Raw genomic sequence first — 19,655 nt, 5'->3', positions numbered from 1 at the left:
TGCTTAATTTTTTGTTCGCTTATTAATATTTGTAATTTTTCCTATTCCAATACTTTTATGATAATTTTCTGTATGAAAGAAATTTGTGCTATCAGATTAATTGTGTATTATCAATATAGTGTAATTTCTTGTCGGTAATCGGGGAAAGGAGATCAAAAATATTTCTGTATTAACAGTGAGACTTACTGACGTAAGAATTTAATGGTACTGGAAACGAATATAGAAGAATTGATTCATATTATTATTTTTCAAGAATGTAGGAAAAGCGTCAAGTGTATATTCAACAAAATTATTCATAATTTTCGGTCAAATCAGGTAGTTGCAGAGAATACTCTCTCATTTCGCCGGAAAATTACCGCGTCAAGTAAATATTTACCCAAAATATGGAGAATTTCCGGTTACATCCGGTGATCGCTTAATGCCGCAATCACACGCTGAATGTGGCTTGAATGTGGAAGTCATCGCCCGATGCCTGAATTTTGCGCGTGACGTGCAAAATTCAGCAACAATTCTCAGCAACCATCGGACGAATGTTGGATTTGTCTGAACTATTCGAGTAGATTTGATACACATCTGGATGAAAATAACTCGAATAATTTGCGAAATTTCAGGCGTTGGGCGATGACTGTTGACTTCCACATTCAGCTGCTCAATTCAGCGTGTGATTAATACGGCATTAAACACTAATCTCTCATTGCGCGCACTTATTCTGCGGTATTCTTGATTTGGAAAATGATAATTATGTATAAATTTTAAAACCATCTCTTGTTAGTCACACACCGAAAACACATGGATTCACTCACCAAAAACACGTGGATTCACACACCAAAAACACGTGGATAAATTTATTAACAGAAAGAACGTACATGATTTTAAATTGAAAGTATAGCTCATCAACACAGGATAGACAAATAGCAGGGGGGGGGGGGGGGGGGGGGCTCAGGTATTTTTAATAACGAATGCACAAAAGTTTGTATAATAATTGTTAAGAATAAAAGATGAAAGTGTTACAAAGGTATAATATTATTGGAATTAACTCTTAGCGTGAACCTCTCCAACAGTCACAATAACAATTATAATTTTGCAGCGATACCGAAGCAATCGTTCCTCAAATCATCTAGAGCCAGATGTTAAATATCATGAACTTCATTCACTACTGAATTTCACTCGTGATATTTCATGAAATTGTAGACCTAACTTTTAACTTAATCACAGCCGTCTCTCTCTGTAACGACAATCGTTAAAATGATAACATCTCAATAGCGAGGAAATCGGTCGGTCGCTGGAACTTCCTATATTAAATACATCGATGGGGTATTATGCTTTGCGATGGATCGATTGATCTGCCATTTAAACCTGTAAAAAGGAATCGATAAATAGGGTATTCGCAATGAACACCCCAATAATCGATTCTTTATCATTACTTCAAATGGGAAACAATCGATCATTCAAGCCTCGCCACTGGGCTCATGGGCCAAATTGCAGCTTCATACGCACTGAAAAAAAATATCGGTGTATTTATTAAGAAAAGGGTAAAATTACCAAGAATTCAGGGTTCTATTTGATCCCAGTTTTTTCTTGGTAAAATTGCCATATATGGATTTGGTAATTTTACTCAGAAATCTCGGTAAAATTATAGAACTTTCCCGGTAATTTTGCTGGACCTTGGTAAAAACGCCAATATTTTTTATCGACTGTGGTAGAATTACCGATAAAATGGCAAAGTTACCGGGAATTGATTACCAATAAAAGTGGTATTCTTACCTGAAAAAAAAGTAAAAATACCGGTTTTTAGGTAAGCTTACCAGTCTGTTTTGGTAAAATTACCAATAATTGGTAAAAAAAGTGAGATGGTAAAGGTACCAACGGACCTTGGTAAAAACGCCGAGAATTTTTTTTCAGTGCGTAGGAATCTACCTTCTCAAGAGTGTAAACAATAATTGCCGGTGTCCACGAGTTTCCAACGACTGTTAAATCAGTGCAGGTTCAACAGGAGGTGTATACGAGCGTGGTGTTAACCGTTTGTAAATGAACGGAAAAAAATTAGATCATATATAATTGTTTTACCATCAATCATCATAAAATAATGACAGTAATCCGAACAGAGTGTGTGAAAACTTGTGAAGTGAAGGGTAGTAGTTAGTTGAAAAAGGCTGACTGAAAATAATCGCGCCAAACACAGCGGTCAGCACGGAACGTATATTAGCGCCTACATGACCGAGGGAATACTTCACGCATTGCGCGTTCACTGCGGTGTTCGCTTTCATCGTTGAAAGTCCTTAAAGAGAGAGATTACTGCACAGTGGTGAGGCGTGAATGATCGTTTATCGATACTTCCTCATTTGAATCTGTGGTAAAGAATCGATTATTAAGGTGTTCGTCCCGCACATCCTGTTTATTGATCCTTCTCTATAGGTTTAAACGGTAGATAAATCGATATGTCGCAATCGCAAATCACCCCGCGCCAGTAATACCGTGCTCTAATTGATAAATCTATGACGCTACATTTGCATTTTAGTTAAATCAAGTAATTACATAAATCGAGTGTTTTTATGAATGCCCTAGTTTAACAATAAAGAGTTAAAGAGAACGTGTAGAGGGAGAAAACCAGATTATTTCAAACATTAAAAATAATCAATTATGTCGTAGTACCGGTAAAAATCGCGACAAAAATTTAATTTTGTTGGAATTTGTCACAGAGAAGGAAAAAGAAAAACCCTGTCTAAATACAAACCGAAAAGTTCAGTATACTCGCATTTTGGTTCGAAGAATTAAGCCCTATATTCAAGCGAACCAACCGCTGCAGTTAACAGAGTTTAGTTTGGATGAACCGAATGAGGTTCTGTACTATCAACCAAAATCCTTTAATGCACATGGAACATGCTCTTTATCGACCCAAGTTTTTCGGTTCGGTTGAAGAGACTTCACCTCGTTTACCTAAATTTCAGTTTTATGAACTGAAGCGATCGTTCTCTCGACTGGAGTGTTTAGGATCTTGTGCAAACCGTAATGCGCTCACTGATCTATACCGCCGTGCTAAGGAAAAACGCCGTATGAGCCTTCAGACGTTGCCAAGTTTCCTCCGATAAAAACCGAATTTACTGGGGAAATTCTGAAAATTATTTTCCAAAATTTTCAGACAATTTTGTACGTAATTTGATTTAAAATATCTAAAAATTTCAAGGAAAAATATGCATGAATGTTGTCAAAAATACATGTTTTATCAAGGGAAATTTCGCAACCCTCGAATGTTCGTACGGCGTTCTTCCTCAGCACGGCAGTATTCGGTTCGTGTATTCGAGGTAATTTTCTCATGTTCGGGGTGCAAATCAATTCCAAAGCGTAAAATTTTATGTCGATGTGAAACTCCCTAACCACGTACCTTGGTTTGTGACGTCGCAGATTTCCTATCATACTTCACTTTTGAAATGGAAAACCACACCATGTCAGGTCTTAAAAACTTCCGAGATTTTTCTTCTCCGTGCGAAACAAATTCGGAGAAAATTTCGAAGGGTAATATTACATAGTTTCCTTTTAATAGTTTTTTTTTTTTTGGGGGGGGGGGTTTGTTGGGTAGCCAGTGTTATGGGTTAAAATAAAATGTTACTCACATTAACTTGAAATTGGAGAATCTATTAGACGAAGCTTTTTGGCTTCAGCCATAAACTCCAATCATAATAATTTCCAGATGTTATCGGTGGCTGAGGCCGAAAAGCTTCGACTAAGAAATTCTTCAATTTCAAGTTAATGTGAGTTAACATATTATTTTAACCCATAGCACTACCTACCCAACAAACCCCCCAAAAAACGTTTAACCCTAGTCTGCCTGAGCCTCTGAACCAACGAGAAAGCTTGAGCGGGGTCAATTTGACCCCAGCTGAAAATCAATTAGTTAGCTATGTTTTTTTCATGTTTTTAGTTTATATGAGTGCACTAACCTTACAGCTCTTAACCATAAAGCATATCTAAATTTTAAAAAAAACACGGCGCAGGGTATGCAACCATTTTATCATACACATGTTGTCATGTTGTTCTCAGCATGAGAAAAAAAAATCATAGGGCTACTAAATACTGAAAACGAAAAGAAATCTGAAAAATTTTGCTTGTTTTATAAGGTTCTGAAAAAAAATTAAAAAGAGAAACATGAATACACCTTCAAATAGTAAGCTTTTGTGATGCTAAATGGTAAAATATATGTTATAAGGATATCTGACCCCGCTCAGGCTTTCTAGGGGTACTCGTGAATTTTTTGATCTCTCATGCACATTTTTTGGTTGTTTTTTTTTCCCTTCAAAATCGTGTTCCTAGATGTTTTTGTAGAGCTATTTGTGAAGGACAAAAAATTTCGTGCATACCACGAGAAATGGCAAAGAGTTGAAACTCCCGTGGGGTCAATCTGACCCCACTCAGGCAGACTAGGGTTAAAAGGAAACTATGTAATATTATACCCTTCGAAATTTTCTCCGAATTTGTTTCACACGGAGAAGAAGAATCACGGAAGTTTTTAAGACCTGACATGGTGTAACCTAATAAATTCTTCAATTTCAAGTTAACGTGAGTTAACATTTTATTTTAACCCCTAGCACTAGCTACCCAAACCAAGAATCACACAAAGTGCTACCACCGAAATGTTGTATATAAAATTTTTCAATAATCTTTCAAAATGTTTTTAAACACCGTAAACGACACTGTTAAAAATTCCGGCGCGAAATTCACGCTTACTAAGTTGCTATCACCTGTTACTCTGAAAGCATGGATCCGGCGCGAATTTCGCGCTCTGGCGGGAGTGAAAATCTGACAGGCAAACGTAAAACTGAACTGCCGCAGCATGAATTTGAACTCGAGTCGCGGCGGTGATGGACGAGTGCGCTACCACTTTGACATTCGGCGCTCGTACCAGGAGGCTCTGAATTCACGCTACTTTAGGTACCTCAACTAATTCGTCCCTTCGTTGGTGCTATTTACGCTCTGATCTATTCACTCAGAGTACGGCGCGTAATTCGCGCTGGATTTTTTCTTCACGCCGGCTATTCACTCAAAGTAAATCATTGATTTTTAACAGTGGAGGTACGTGGTTTGGTAGTTTAAACGTCGACATTCTATTTATAACTATGACATTCTAATTCATTCTCTGGCACTGCGATGTTGCAGACGTGCTGACTCTGTATGAGTTGGCGCAAAACATCATCGACACTGGCTCGAGTTTCTTGGAATTTGGAGTAGCCTTATGCAGGCACGTGCATACTCCTTCAGAACACTTGCCGTCCCGAATCGCAAGACATGGAGCTTTCGTGTTATAGCCGGCAACGCAGAAAGCGCTTGTGTTTTGATCGAAGACTTCCGTCACCTTGTTCAGGAACTGACAATACACTTTACAAGAATTTTTGATTTCCTCAGTTAGCTTTCTGTCTCTGGTTTCCCTCATGAGGATGCAAGGATCGATCATTTTGTTGAGCAAGACCGCCATTACCGCCTGAAGCTTTGCCATTCCGGAGATTTCCGGCTCAGTGCTCTTTTGCGAGGAGGTCCTCTTTGGGGTAGAATGGGAGCTGATTGTGGAGCCGGCATATGGTGAGGGGACCTGCACGCGCGGGCAAAAGAAAACAAAAAGCAAGTTAACATTTCATCTGCATATGTTTAACGGAAATTTTAGTCTGAAATCGACGTATTTCTGCCAAACGGAACTATGTGCATGATGATGTGAGCCCTATCATGCATATATTTTTATGGGTCTCAGGGCTCATTTCTTAATTCACATAGTTCCGCTCGGCCGAAATACGTTCGACTAAGAAACCTATGATGCGTAAGATATGAACAGAGACAAGAGACCCACCACTCGTAGCTTGGCCAGATGAGCCCACTCTATTCAGATTACAAATATATGACCCAAATATGGGCCAAAATATGACCCAAGTTTTTGTATATTACGTGGTAAAGTTTCGGATTCTCCCATTTAAACAATGTAAATTTTTATTTTTTGTCATAGTTCGTTCGAGCGTTCTACAGGGCCAATTTCTATAATTTTGCGGCTATTGACAAGTGATAGTGCCTAAACGAGCCCGCTGTATTCATAATTTGAAAATAGGACCCAGGTTTTTTTGCATTGGAGTAGACCAGAAAGCTTAGGATGGGAGTAAAATTTGAAATTTCTACCGATGAAAAATGGCGGGAATTTCAAATTTAGCGAAAAATTGAACTAAGCGGGTTTTGAATCTTAGTATGTTGTTAAGTGTATTGAAGGTATGCTCCTTTGCTACAACCTATCAAGAAGCGACGAAACGCTTCGTTCTGTTTCGTTTCAGTCTTGGTGTGGTGTTAGAAATAAAATTTTTTCAATCGATTCATATTGGTCCCATCGCTCCCGGCCAGAGGGAAATTGGACAAATGAGAGTCGGGTATGAAAATCACTTCATTGTTTTTGATCCTTCCTTTATCGAAGCGGGCCTAAGAGAGGGCGAAGCGCCCTCTGGGCGTTGGGCCGCGCAGCGGCCAGGGGGCGCACCGCCTAGTTTTGTATAAGATACAAGTCTTATTTTTGCTTTAGCTGCAGTTTGCAATCACTCGAGACAATAAGTATCTACTAACCGGTGTGACTTGACTGCTTCTGCTTCTATGTTTGCTCGGTTTTTTGCTCTGTTGTTTGCTCGATTTGCTCGGTTGTCTGCTCGGTTGTCTCGCGACTTGCGGTTTCAGGTAGTCTCCGCTTAAAACTCCACTTAAAACTCTTCGCATAGCGGGAAAGAGACGCCCGATCGTATCTTTCGCATTCTTCAAGATGCATTGGTCTACATCGTTGCAGCAGAAGTACTCAGTGAGCGCGTCGATGATGGCGACGGCATCTTTGTCTTTCTTCGGTAGAATCTCCTTGAACGAAAATTCGATCACTTCCTTGCTGTTCTCCTTACAAAACTCGCTTGTCAACAGTTTCGGGGCGTCGATTTGCTTCGGGTTGAAGCCGACAATCATCACCTCCGGGGCTGCACCCACGTCCGTGTTGCCGAGTATCAGCTTGTGCCCTTGCGCCAATCGCGGGTTACTTGCGATGTAGAAGTTGTACGTGCGAGCGATTGTGACTCTGTCAAAGTAGTTGGTCTCTGTGCACTCGAGTCTGACCTGAAAGGGATAATAAATGAATCAATCAATGTCTTTTGATATGAAAAAAAAAATAAAATAAATAAATAAATAAATAAAATGGACGTATTTCTGTCAAACGGAATTAAGCACCATAGGGGGAGGAAGGTAGAGGGGGGCTTGGATTGGCGGTGGATCCGGGCGTCAAGCTCATTCCGTCCTATACTCGAAATGGTTTTCCGTGGCGCTTAGTTCCGTTTGACAGAATGCGCTATCCGGCATTCTAAATTCCTCAAAAGGAACTCAAATTGGCGCTTAGTTCCGTTTGACAGAAATACGTCCAAATAATAAAAAAATAATACAAAATAACAGATTTGCAAGGAGCAGAAAAAAACTTTTAAGCGGCCGGCCAGGTCGGCCTAGCAGCGCGTCTGACTCTAGAGCAATAGGTCCTGGGTTCGAATCCCGGTGTTGGCGAAAAAGTATCAAGGAAGTGACGAGTGCAGGACCCGCATGCAGAAACAGACTCCACTCGGCATTTATCCCTGCTACTTACAAAGAAAGCCTGGAGCATGGATGTTTACTAACTCTAATCCGATGTTCATTCGAGGTTGCAGAATTCTCAAACGGATTAAAAACCTAACTAACATATTTAAAAAAAAAAAAAAAAAAAAAAAAAAAAAAAAAAAAAAAAAATGGATTGAAAAATCAAAAATGGCAAAAAAACGTAAATCGATCGACACCGATTCCATCAACTGACAGGTTTGTCTAACGATTCACGGGATTGTCAATTGATTCATGGATTTGTCGATCGATTCGGTGGTCGATGGAATCACGTCGATCGGTTTTTGTTTTTCGATCGATTCAAGTCGATCGAATCGACACCGGGATTTTTAAAATAACTGTCGATCGAATCGGAGTCAATCGAATCAAATCACGTCGATCAGTTAACGTGTTTATTTTTCGATCGATTCATGTCGATCGAATCCTTACCCTCCGATAGGGAGTGCTTTTTGACTTCAACCTACCTCTAGAATCTAGTATACGAGTGGCAGTACGTTCAACTGGCGCACCAGCCCAACTACAAGATGGCGGGGAGGGACCTAACATATTTGGAATAGTTTAATTGGTGACAAACCTTTATTTAATGCTTCTGATGTCAAAGCATGGAGGACGGCAATCGTTTTTCTACATAATTTATTTTTTCCATCAGAAACGTAGTTTTCTCAAAATTTTGGTGGGAGAGTTCTTTCATTTCAACGGTGCTCATCCTCTTCGGGGAACTTAAGGTCTCGATAGACGATCAAATTCCCGAACCAATTAACATCAAATAGTCGGGAGTCATTAGTTTTAAACGCATTAATTCGCTTAATTTTAAAATGAAAACTTGGTAGAAGTGTTTCCTGTGGCAGGAAATGATGAGTGGTGGCACTCCATTCTGATCTTACTTTGAACAAAATAGTGCGGCCCGTCAAAATTTGATGGTAGATGGTGAGGGTGACCATCAGTCATCAGCTGTCTACTTTGATCGGAATTGGTTCGGAATTTGATCGTCTAAGGACGCGTCTATACAGGGTGTACCAAAAGTCCGTCCCACCCCTGCTAACTTTTGAACGAATTGAGCTAGGGTAATGAAACTTTGGGAATGTTCCTATCTCAAAGGAGACCATCTTTTGGGGGGCTCAAAATTTTGGTCCCCCCTCGGGGGGGCGGGGGGCCCCAACTTTTTTTTTCAAATAGCAACCCCTATCTTTTGATACATCATTCGAAAGAGCATAAAAAACTAAGAATTTTGGCGCAAACTGCAGATCAATATCTTAAATTTTGACCGAGTTATGATAGGTCTAAGGTGAAATTTGACCTATTTTCAAAAAATCATAACTCCGGTTCAAATTTTCGTAAAGAAAACAATAAAACGGGAAAATTTACCAAATTGTGTCCGCTTTTAAGTAAAAATTGCAGAAATCACGTCGATGTAATTTTAAGGGGGGGGGGGGGGGCTCGGACCCCCAAATACGTCAATTCAAAGGTCATTCAATTTTCCCGCGAAAAAAGGCAATTCCCCCTAGATTTGCCTCCACATTATCTCAGTAATTTCAAAATCAGTTCAACATTACGTTGGCAAGTCTCCAAATTTTGGGAAAAGTTAAAAAAAAAAAACGAAATTTAAACGGTCAAATTTAATCACATTAATTTCGTTTTTTTTAACTTTTCCCGAAATTTGAAGACTTTCCAACGTAGTTTCGCTTCAGAGGACTAAGCCATGGTCCACCGAGCTGAAAAACTTTAGTCAACATGGAGCATGCTACGGTTTTCTGGTCGTTGAACTGAATCTTCAGTTTGTCACTCGATTGAATAAGCAATAAGTGATTTTCTCTGAATCTCTGGGTTATTTAGTGTATTTTCTTAAAGGTCATTTCACTCAAAACACTACTTCTCTAATCTGTCATTACAATTAATGGTATGCCGTGATTGTATGCACACGATGATCGATAGCATGTCACATTTTACGATGATTGTCATACTGATGGTTCTATGGTTGATAAATAGGAAATATTATCTTAAGCGGTGTTTCTGTTTGTCCAAAGGGACATGCATACTGTCACTTTTAAGAAATTTCCGGTTAATTCAACGGGAATTCCCGTCCGGAAATTTTTAACTGGATAATTTCTCCCAGCTTCCATATGTGCAGATAGGTGCTTTTATGTGGAGCCAGAAATTTAAGTTTTTCATTGAAAAATGAGGCCCTATAAGAAGGGAAATCGACAAGACTAGCGTGTATGAAGGCTATTTCAATTGTAATCTGCCGTCGCATTTCTAAGGCGCAATGATACAATTATTTGAACTCTCCAGAATGCGTGAGGTATCACGCCGCATTTGAAGGCGTTTTCAAAACAGCCAAGTTCCGATACCCGGATTATCGTGTTGCAAATTTCTTATTATTATGTTTTTCTTCCTACCATTTGTTTGTTTTCAATCCTCCTATAAAAACTACTCATTTGCTGAATACACTTCTGGCTCGAGCGCATTTTAGCTATGCATTCACGACTAATAAAATGTCAAAGGAAACCGACAAGTCCATAGCGTGTATGAAGGCTATCTCAATTGTAATCTGCCGTCGCATTTCTAAGGCGCAATGATACAACTATTTGAACCCTCCGGAATGCGTGAGGTATCACGCCGCATTTGAAGGCGTTTTCAAAACAGCCAAGTTTTAATATCAGGTTTGTAGTTTCGCAAAAACTTGGAGCACAAAATCAATAGAATGACTGATTTTACGAGCTAATGCAACTCAATACATTTGTGTTTTATTTGACTGAAGCGTTTGAAAACTCTTCGTTCAGAAATTTAAATCAACCTACGGTCCATTATATAGTTCATATTCTTTTGTTTTGTTCCGTATCACTTGTTTATTTTTAATCCTCGTATAAAAAACGCCCATTTGCTAAATACACTTCTGGCTGGAGCGCATTTTAGCAATGCATTCACGACTACTAAAATGTCAAGGGAAATCGAAAAGCCCAGCGTGTATGAAGGCTATCTCAATTGTAATCTGCCGTCGCATTTCTAAGGCACAATGATACAACTATTTGAACTCTCCGGAATGCGTGAGGTATCACGCCGAATTTGAAGGCGTTTTCAAAACAGCCAAGTTCCGATACCCGGATTTTCGTTTTGCAAAGTTCTTAAGATCAATTACTTATTACAGACTGCCCGCTGACATAAAATGACAATCGCTGAATTCATTTTTTAACACAATATCTCAACATCATGAATCAGTTTGAAAGCTCTGAGGTATGAAGTTTGCTACATTGCAACAAGTCGCCATATTGTTGTGTAAGCAACCGTGTTTATCCGTGATTAACTTCAACTGGTGATACTGAGCCTTTATGATGTAAAAAAATCAACTGACGTTGTTTCTTTTCTCTTCATTTTTTCATTTGGGAAACTTCAAAACATTAGCATTATTTAGTTTTAAAAAATGCAGAAAACATTGCACTGCGCCAAAGCAAACCTTGGATTCAGGTTAAAAATTTCCCTAAAAGAATCATCTCATCATGAACTTGCGTTTTGGCCCGATTTAAAGCAATCCCAGCGTATCATTGGAGAGGTTACCAAACAACCACCCTTTTTTTTGGAAAGTCCACTACTGTCGTGCTGAGGAAAAATGCCGCATGAGCCTTCAGGCGTTCCCAAATTTTGTCCGATAAAAACCGAATTTACTGGGAGATTTGTGAATATCATTTTCCAAAATTGTCAAACCATTTTTTGCGCAATTTAATCTAAAATATTTGAAAATTTCAAGGGAAAATATGCATGCCTTCAATTGTGCATTTTTTATGAAGGGAAATTTGGCAACTCTCGATTGTTCATACGACGTTCTTCCCTATCACGGCAGATTAGGTGCCGTATCTCATTTTCCGAGAACGAGACTGACAGAACCTACGACACCAGACGTTTTGCAGACGGCACTTTTTAGTCGGTTGACCTTCTAAAAGCACGTCGAATACTGACGTCAAAGGTAGTGAATTTAAACACTTTACAGAGGGAGAACAATTAGAATTACAGACATTGCATGCGCTATGAGAGCAAGAGAGAGTGTAGTCTACATACAGGGCATATACAGGGCATTTTAGACTTTGGGAGCATATCGTATAGGATGACTGAAGTAAAAAATTGCGCTCGACGCACAGTGGATTGAGTCAATTAGAGAGGTCGGACATGAAAGTTCTGACCAAAACTGCAAATTTGTATGTTTATTTCGTCACATTTTAAACTTGGGGTGTTTCTTGAAGCGAATTTCACGAAAAAACCAATGAAACCACTTTCAGAACCTCAAAGTTTTATATAAATGGAGTTATAAGCGTTGAAAGTTTCCAACTTTTGTCCGACCTTTCCCATTGACTCGATCCACTGTGCGACGGTGAGACTACCAGACCACGGATCTCGGTTTGCGACGTTGCCGGCTTCCTGTCTTACTTTATTTTATGAATGGAAAACTACCCAACGTCAATTCTTGAAAAGTTCCGTGAAATTTCCTCTCTGTGCAAAAACATCTGTGTGAAATTTTCAAGGAATGAAATTGATTTACTCTCTCTCTCTCTCTCTCTCTCTCAAAAAAAAAAAAAAAATAGATTTGTAAACACCCAAAACGAGATACGTGGTTTGGTAGTCTCATCGACGATATTTATGACTGTAACCTTGCAAGTCTCTGCTCATATTGTATTTTTCAAAAGAAAACCAACTGACTTTCTCCTGAAAATTTCTGAGAATTTTCCTCACTCATGCAACGGTACTCAAAAAAAGTTTGAAGGACATATTCATGTCAGTTTCCTTTCAGGAAAATTGTTAAACAATCCATGGGAGTGATGCATCTCTGAACTTTAGGCATTTTTAAATATTTTAACAACAATTCATCTTGCAAGGAATTTGGGCTGGGGGCTTTTAAAATCGATTTTCGTCTCCTTCCTGGGGATTTTTGAGTGATACCATAGTTCGACTGAATATTACGGATTATTAAAGTCTTCATGTGAACTCATTCTTCTCCAATCCTTTGATTTTATTCGTGTTTCTAGTAATTTTTGTAATGGGCACAGTTCGTATCAAAAAAGGCAAATAAGGAATATCTCAATAAAAAACCATTGAATGTATAGATGTTTGTCCTTTTTTGCTCATAATTAGAACATAGGCAAAATTTTGAGGGAAAAATTCGTTCCCCGGATACTCGAAATTCAATATATTCCCACAATTTTTATTTTTATTTTTGAATGTGGCATTGAAAGCCTTTAAATTATTTACTTTTTAATCCCATTGGCAAAACCGGGATGGAAGGATTAAGGATTCCACATAGTTCTCTTTGATAGAAATATGTCCAATTTACGAGGAGAAATGTGGAAACATTGAAATGGAGTTGCGTTCTTTTGTGAGGGTAACGACGATTTGCTTCACTTCTTACCGTTCTGCCTGCGCCCATTTTATGTTCACACAAGTATAAACCGGGTTTTACTTCTGGTTGAGGATTTTTCGGTGCCTCTCGACGCCAGTTCTCATCGTCCAGTGCAGATACCTCTCCGACCTCAATGCAAAAAGTACCGTCGGCTGTTCCCATGAAATTGAGCCCCACGGCCAATGTAAAATACACGAATGCATTCATTGCATTCATCTGCACAGAGAAATAGGTGTAAGGTATTTCCTTTTTTACTGTAACGAAAGGGTGCGGCCCCTATCCGCTACGCGGTCCAACCCCCAAGAGCGCTTCGCGCCCTTGTGGGTTAATCTAGATAGACTGAGCTCGTCTAGCGACTATGTTCTATCGATAGCAAAAATTAGAGTACCTATATAGGGAGAGTATGGACTTGTCGAAAATTTTGAGGTTAGGTGATGGAGCTCTTAGACCCCAAAAAGGCAGCCAATCTATGAATTCTATGAATCTATGAATCTATGAAGAAACTAGCAAACCTCTGACTTGTTGCCTTTATTTGCATTGCACTGTTGAACGCGGTCGATATGGTGCTCACTATTATGAACTGACATTCTGTTGTTTGAACTCACAAATCGTTTTCTATAAGTGCTCCTCCCAGTTGAATTTTGCCAATTTTTCGGGAAAATCATCGTTTTCATTCAACTTTGGTCGTCGTTTCAATTTTAAGTCGGAACTTCTAAAAAATGGTGTTCTGTTATAATTCAAATTATCCAGAGTGATTTATAATCACAAGTGTTGGGAACTGTCGTCAGTAAAGCACGTATTTGACTTGGTTTTTGCATAAACTTACCCATTTCTGCGGAAGAATGCTTACTTATGAATTTTCTCGTCCATTTTCGTTTGATATTGGAGTCTGAAGATTGACAGTGACATTTTTCATTTCAAAGGTTACCTACCCTTTTGGGCCCTAAGAGCTACATATTTCGAGTTGTCCATACTCTCCCTATATAGGTAGGTGCTCTAGCCAAAAGCGAGTTTCCAAACTATGGACCGCGATGAAGTGAAAAACAAGGAGACAAATCCAACATGATTATCGACGGTGTAAGTAGACAATCACATATCTCCTGTGGTGTCTGAAAATCTCCGCCTCTATGTTATTTTTTTAAAGAAGAACTGACATCACTCCTGGGAGTTTTTGCAGGATTTTCTTCGCACAGAGAGGAAAAATCACGGCAGTTTTAACGAATTGCCGTTGAGTGGCTTTCCGTTTAAAAAATAAAGTATGACAGGAAGTCTGCGACGTCGCAAACCGAGTTATGTGATTGCCGACTTACACGGTCGATATGTTGGAAAAGCGTACCGCATAACTGAAATGCTGAACACATGCTATTTTCATGTCGTTCTATTTATATCACCTGGTACCGCTTGCCAAAATTCGGAGAAAATATTGATTCATGAACGTTGAGTGTAAATTAATTTTAATTGATTTTAAGCTGATATGCGGCATTTGCGTACGGCCGCGATTTGCGGTGAGCTGTCGTGCATCAGCTTAAATACAAGATAACTAGACGGAATTTTAGTGCGTTTTCATCATAATTTCGTGCTGGAACTAAATTTTCGCGCTAAAGGATAAATTTTTCAACGGCAAAGAACTTTCGATTCGGGTACTATGGGTCATTAAGGAGAAATAAAGGGTGTTTAATGTCCCTACCATCACAATGGACGGGTTGCGGGCCTCTATTCGCACTGACCAGCAATTTGGCAACAACAGATTCCCTTCATTTAAACCTGTGTTAAATAATCGATTCTGGTTGAGGCATCTGGCCCCTCCAAGAATCGATACATTTCCATAGGTTTCAATGGAGAAAAACAGTGTTGCCAATTTGCTGGATCCGCCAATGCGCTGAAGGTGCTGGGTAGAAAAAAGGTCGGGTCATCGCGTGAGAGACTGATGCGCTGTCAATTTGCAGATTTTAATGCCGTAATGCAAAGTCTCAGATTTCGTGAAATGGACTGTAGTAGACTCGACAGCAGCGCAAGACGCTCATTGGTTAAGAAGTTGCGGCGGGAAAAAATATTCTAGATTCAAGCCGCTCTAGCGTAAAAAAGGTGTATTTGAAGTTTCTGTCAAATGGAATCGTACGGTATTTTGACGGGAAAAAGTTCTTTAGGGTTGCCACTGGCAAGTTCATTCGGTTTTTTGATGAATAACCATCAGGGCTTGACAGTGTGACGGTTCAAAAACATAGAAACGGGTCCGAGGAAAAACATATTTGGACCGCTCGCTGAATAGCATTGGTTGATCGACGTGCTGTATTCTGTATTATGGTGCATCGAAGTGATTTCAAAAAGCGAGTCCTACTGGCACGCTTAAAAAATTCCCAAAAACTCCCATGTGTACCGACTTTTGAGATTGTGCTTCATTGTTGTTCGGTATACCGTCTTTTTTTGTTTAAATTTGTCACAGTCGTCACACCGCATAGGATGTTTTGTGTTTAAAAAGGAGAGGAAACAAATGTCCGATAAAAAAAGGTAGGCACCCATATTCAATTGTTAAAAATGACATGACATGACATGACATGACATCACACTGAACTGAGTAAACAATTCTTAATCAAAGTTGAATTTTTGGTTTATTAGAGGTCTAATTGAGTAGTTTAGGTAGAATTGCCCAGTTGCTGGAGTAATAATTCGGTTATTTTTCCCGAGAATGAAAACATTATTTTTTCGGTTATTTTGGCTTTCCTTGTTCCCACAAAACAATTCACATACGCAATATAACATACAACAATTCACATACAATTTACAACTTCAAAATATTTGAAAGAATGCCATAAAACATTCAAAATCTGTGCACCTTTATCCTTAAAATTTCATAAAACATTTGGTATTTGCGAACTTTTATCCTCAAAATTTCATAAAGCATTTAAAATTTGTGAACTTTCATCTTTAGAATTTCATACTGGGCTAACATCTTGAAATTGAAATATTTGTTGAGACCAAAAAATTTTGACAATTCCATCTCGACCGAATTACCTAAGGACCAATTTTGATATCGGACAAACAAGAGTGGACGAATCGTCCTAAAACATTATATTTTTGAAGTTAGATTATAATATGAAGATATTATATCAAGATAATATAAGATATAATATTAGATTATAATTACTAACGAAGTAATGATGATGGAGCTTTTACCTGTGTAACACTTGTCTCCACAGCTCAGCATGAACAAGTGCGTGTTCAGGCGGGAAAAAATATTGGAATCCTCTAAAAGTTGATGACAAGGACAACTCGATGGGAAGGGTGAGGAGGTCATTCCTCTGAAAACTGTGCGCGGTTCGTTTTAGCGGGGTTTTTTTTGCCTGCAAGTGCACAAGTGTCGCTCGTGAAAAACAGAGAATCGTACATGGTAGCGATTAAGTCTCTGCGAGATTGTATAGGATATTACAAAAGTCCGAAGAAGGTGCTGAATATTTACCGAAAGTTTTTCCTCCACTTAAAAATATATTATAATTACCAATCTCCCCCCAGCCCTCTTAAAGCCCCCCTCGACAAACATTAGTTGTTTCACATACATTTAAAAGGGAGAAACATATTGCTGCCTGGGAAACCCAAGCAGGAATTACTAATTTCTTGGAAAATTAATGTTTTTTAATCGTCCGTAAACTTGACGGAAAATTTCACTCATGATTTGATGCGTATAACTCAAGGAAAAATATTAAAATCAATTGACCAAAGTTAATCAATGTTTTGACTGCCAAAAATATGGCCCGTAAAACTGCACGGTTTATGATACATAGTGCTAGGAAATGTGCTGTTGGGCATGATACCACTATTCGACCTCCTAGGAGCTCGGTGTGCCTATCCAATTCATTGAAGGCGTTTTTTTTGCCTGTCGTTTCACGCTATATTCCTATGACCTATCGCGGTAAGAAGCGGATTCTCATTGGAAACTGTTAAGAAACAGTTACTTAATGACTTTTTTGCACAAGATATCTAAACTGTCGTCCCAAGAAAAACACCGTATGGGCATTCGAATGTTGCCAAATCTCCTCTGGAATAACCGTTTATTCTAGGAGAAAGTTTTAAATATTAATCCTCGGAATTTTCAAACACTCTGTGTCAAATTCCCATAACATTTCTCTGAAAAATCGGGGAAAAATGTTTTCAAAGTCCCCTGAATGTATGTGGTTTGGCAGAAGAAATGTGACAACGGCTGAAGGCTCATGCAAAGCTCTTTCTTAAGACGGCAGTAATGGGATCCCACTCCGTGTGCGTGGAACTACATTTACACTTTGGCTAGCTTTGAGAGATAGTTCGTTCATTTGAGATAGGTTTTCTTAACTCTCTCTCTGCACTGATAAAAATATGTTTGTGCTCTCGGGTTATTTTTGGCTAATATAGAGAGGTAAAACACAAACCAACCCATTTTGTGTTGATTGTGGTAAAGTTTGTGGTGAATTTAGCGAAGTAACCAATGGAAAGACTGGGTAACCTCAGAGTTGACCGAAAACTTGGGTTGTTATGAGTTTTACTTCCCGTATTAATCAAACTTTTGTGTTGAATTTTCTCTTTGTGTGGGCAAATTAGTGAGAAAGACTGCCCGCAGACGCGATAAATTTGAAAAATCGATTTAAAAATTACGCATATCGTGCACTATAGAGAGTGGCATTTTTATATTTTTCTATGTGCTCATCTCGATTTCTGTGCGATTTTACCCATTGGAAATATACGATGATGAGCTTCAAAACTACGAATTTCGCTTTGCGACGTTGCAGGCTTACTCTGCTGTGCTAAGGAAGAGCGCCGTATGAGCCACCTGGCGTTGTCAAATTTCCTTTGATAAAAGACGAATTTCCTGGTAAACTTATGAGTATTTTTCTTCCAATCTTTCAGATAATTTTTTTTCGCAATTTCACCTAGAGTCCCTGAAAATTTCAGGGGAAAATACTCAAATCTCTCCTCAGAAATAAATATTCTATCGAAGGAAATTTGCCATCTCTCGAATGTTCATACGGCGTTCTTCCTCAGCACGGCAGTACTGGTGTACCTAACATTTTTAAAGAGAAAAGTACTCTACATAAATTCTCAAAGATCTCGGTGATTTTCCTTCTCTGTGCGAGGCAAGTTCTGAGAAAACTTTAAGAAATAATGTTAATTTGTTCTCTTTAAAAAAATACAAAAGGAGTGGAGTTTTTTCAACACCGCAAACGAGACACGTGGTTTGGGAGTTTCAACGTCGTATAGTCACATGAGCCTGTTGCAGACTCGTTCCGTCTGTTCGACTTTTCCCCATCTGTTATACAAAGGGTGTCCCAAAAGTAAGTAGACTGATGCTGCAATTTCAAAACTAAGCTACCTAGCAACTTGATCTTGGTCTCACTTGAAAGATCTAATCCTCTTCTATTGATTGAAACCAAGATAGACTCATTTGAATACAAATTCAACAAGTTATGACACTATATGTAAGGAGTGTACGCGCGCCGCCTACGAGTTTTTAACAAAAATGTATTCTATCCGCTATCGTCAGACTCCACCAGATTATCAGGTTGCTTCTCAAAGTATTTTCCGTTGTTGTTTATACACTCGTGTATCCTTTCCTCCCATTTCACGAGCAGAGTCTTCTGAAATTCTTCCCGGGAAATTTTTTGAAGGTTTTTTGGACAGCCGTCTTGATTTCTTCCTTGGTCCTGAATCTTTGACCGCGAAGCTCCTTCTCAGAGTAGGGAACAGCCAGGAATCACAGGGAGCAAGATCTGGGCTGTACGGCGGATGTCTTAGAAATCTAATACCTTTGCTTTCCAAAAATTCACGGGTAAAATTGGATGTGTGCGCCCTCGCATTATCCCGATGGAGAATCCACGAACTTTTCAAATGGAGCCTTTTTCGGGAAATGTGCATCCGCAATTCCGCCAAAACATTGCAGTGGTACTTGCTGTCAACTGTCGTGTTTTCTGTCACAAAGGACTGGTAAATAATGCCCTGAAACTCAAAAAAAGCAACAAGCATGACCTTACACGCAGACTTTTCTTGTCGAATGAAAAACTCGTAGGTGGCGCGCGTACTTCCCTTACATATAGTGTCCTAACTTGTTGAATTGTTATTCAAATGAGTTGATCTTGGACACAATCAATAGAAGAGGATTAGATCTTTCAAATGAGACCAATGATCAAGTTGAAACCCTGGTTTTGAAATGGCAGCATCAGTCTACTTACTTTTGGGACACCCTTTGTAGATCGAGTTATTTGATTCGGTTATTCTAATTTCCACCAGACGTGAATTTTATGATGTGTTGGCGAGGCTGACTTGTTGAGATTTTCGCGTGCGTAATCAAGACTGATTCAACCCACGAGTGGGCCTCTCAGATTCGAAGTAGGTACGACCAACGCAACGTTTGCTGCAAGTACAAACGTCGTTTGAACGATCGAACGCTGCCACATTTCACCCTATAAAACATTTATTCATTAGGGAAGTCATGAATTTTCCGACAATTTCGCAAGAAAAAAACTCCAGCACATGTGCTGGAGTTGAATTCAACTTTTGTAGACTGGCCTTGAGTTGCACTTTCATTCCAGGATTACTGATGTCACTATTGTACGTAAATAGGTGAGGTAGGCGGGAGAGAGAACGACGTATGTTTTTTATCTTGAATTTAACC

At 39.1% G+C, this 19,655-nt stretch overlaps 1 protein-coding gene across 1 annotated transcript; it reads right to left on the bottom strand.

The window, feature by feature from the left end:
* Positions 1-919: 919 nt before the first annotated feature.
* LOC109036919 (uncharacterized) lies at positions 920-13,341 on the bottom strand. The gene is made up of 3 exons (XM_072304944.1): positions 13,028-13,341; positions 6,586-7,113; positions 920-5,581 (listed from the first exon to the last, which is right to left on the bottom strand). Exons 1-3 carry the CDS (start codon positions 13,232-13,234, stop codon positions 5,120-5,122), a joined length of 1,197 nt encoding a protein of 398 aa, XP_072161045.1. The 5' UTR covers positions 13,235-13,341; the 3' UTR covers positions 920-5,119.
* Between the last annotated feature and the right edge of the window lie 6,314 nt (positions 13,342-19,655).

The sequence above is a fragment of the Bemisia tabaci genome, chromosome 10 (genome assembly GCF_918797505.1).
Source record: "Bemisia tabaci chromosome 10, PGI_BMITA_v3".
NCBI classification, from domain to species: Eukaryota; Metazoa; Arthropoda; class Insecta; order Hemiptera; family Aleyrodidae; genus Bemisia; species Bemisia tabaci.
This window is presented reverse-complemented; position numbering and strand designations above follow the sequence as displayed.

Excerpts from the sequence above, each read along its gene's own strand:
- LOC109036919 (XM_072304944.1), bottom strand. The coding sequence starts at position 13,234 with ATGAATGCAATGAATGCATTCGTGTATTTTACATTGGCCGTGGGGCTC. Across the intron at positions 7,114-13,027 it reads AAATGGGCGCAGGCAGAACG|GTCAGACTCGAGTGCACAGA; the intron begins GTAAGAAGTGAA and ends TATCCCTTTCAG. Across the intron at positions 5,582-6,585 it reads GAAGCAGTCAAGTCACACCG|GTCCCCTCACCATATGCCGG; the intron begins GTTAGTAGATAC and ends CCGCGCGTGCAG.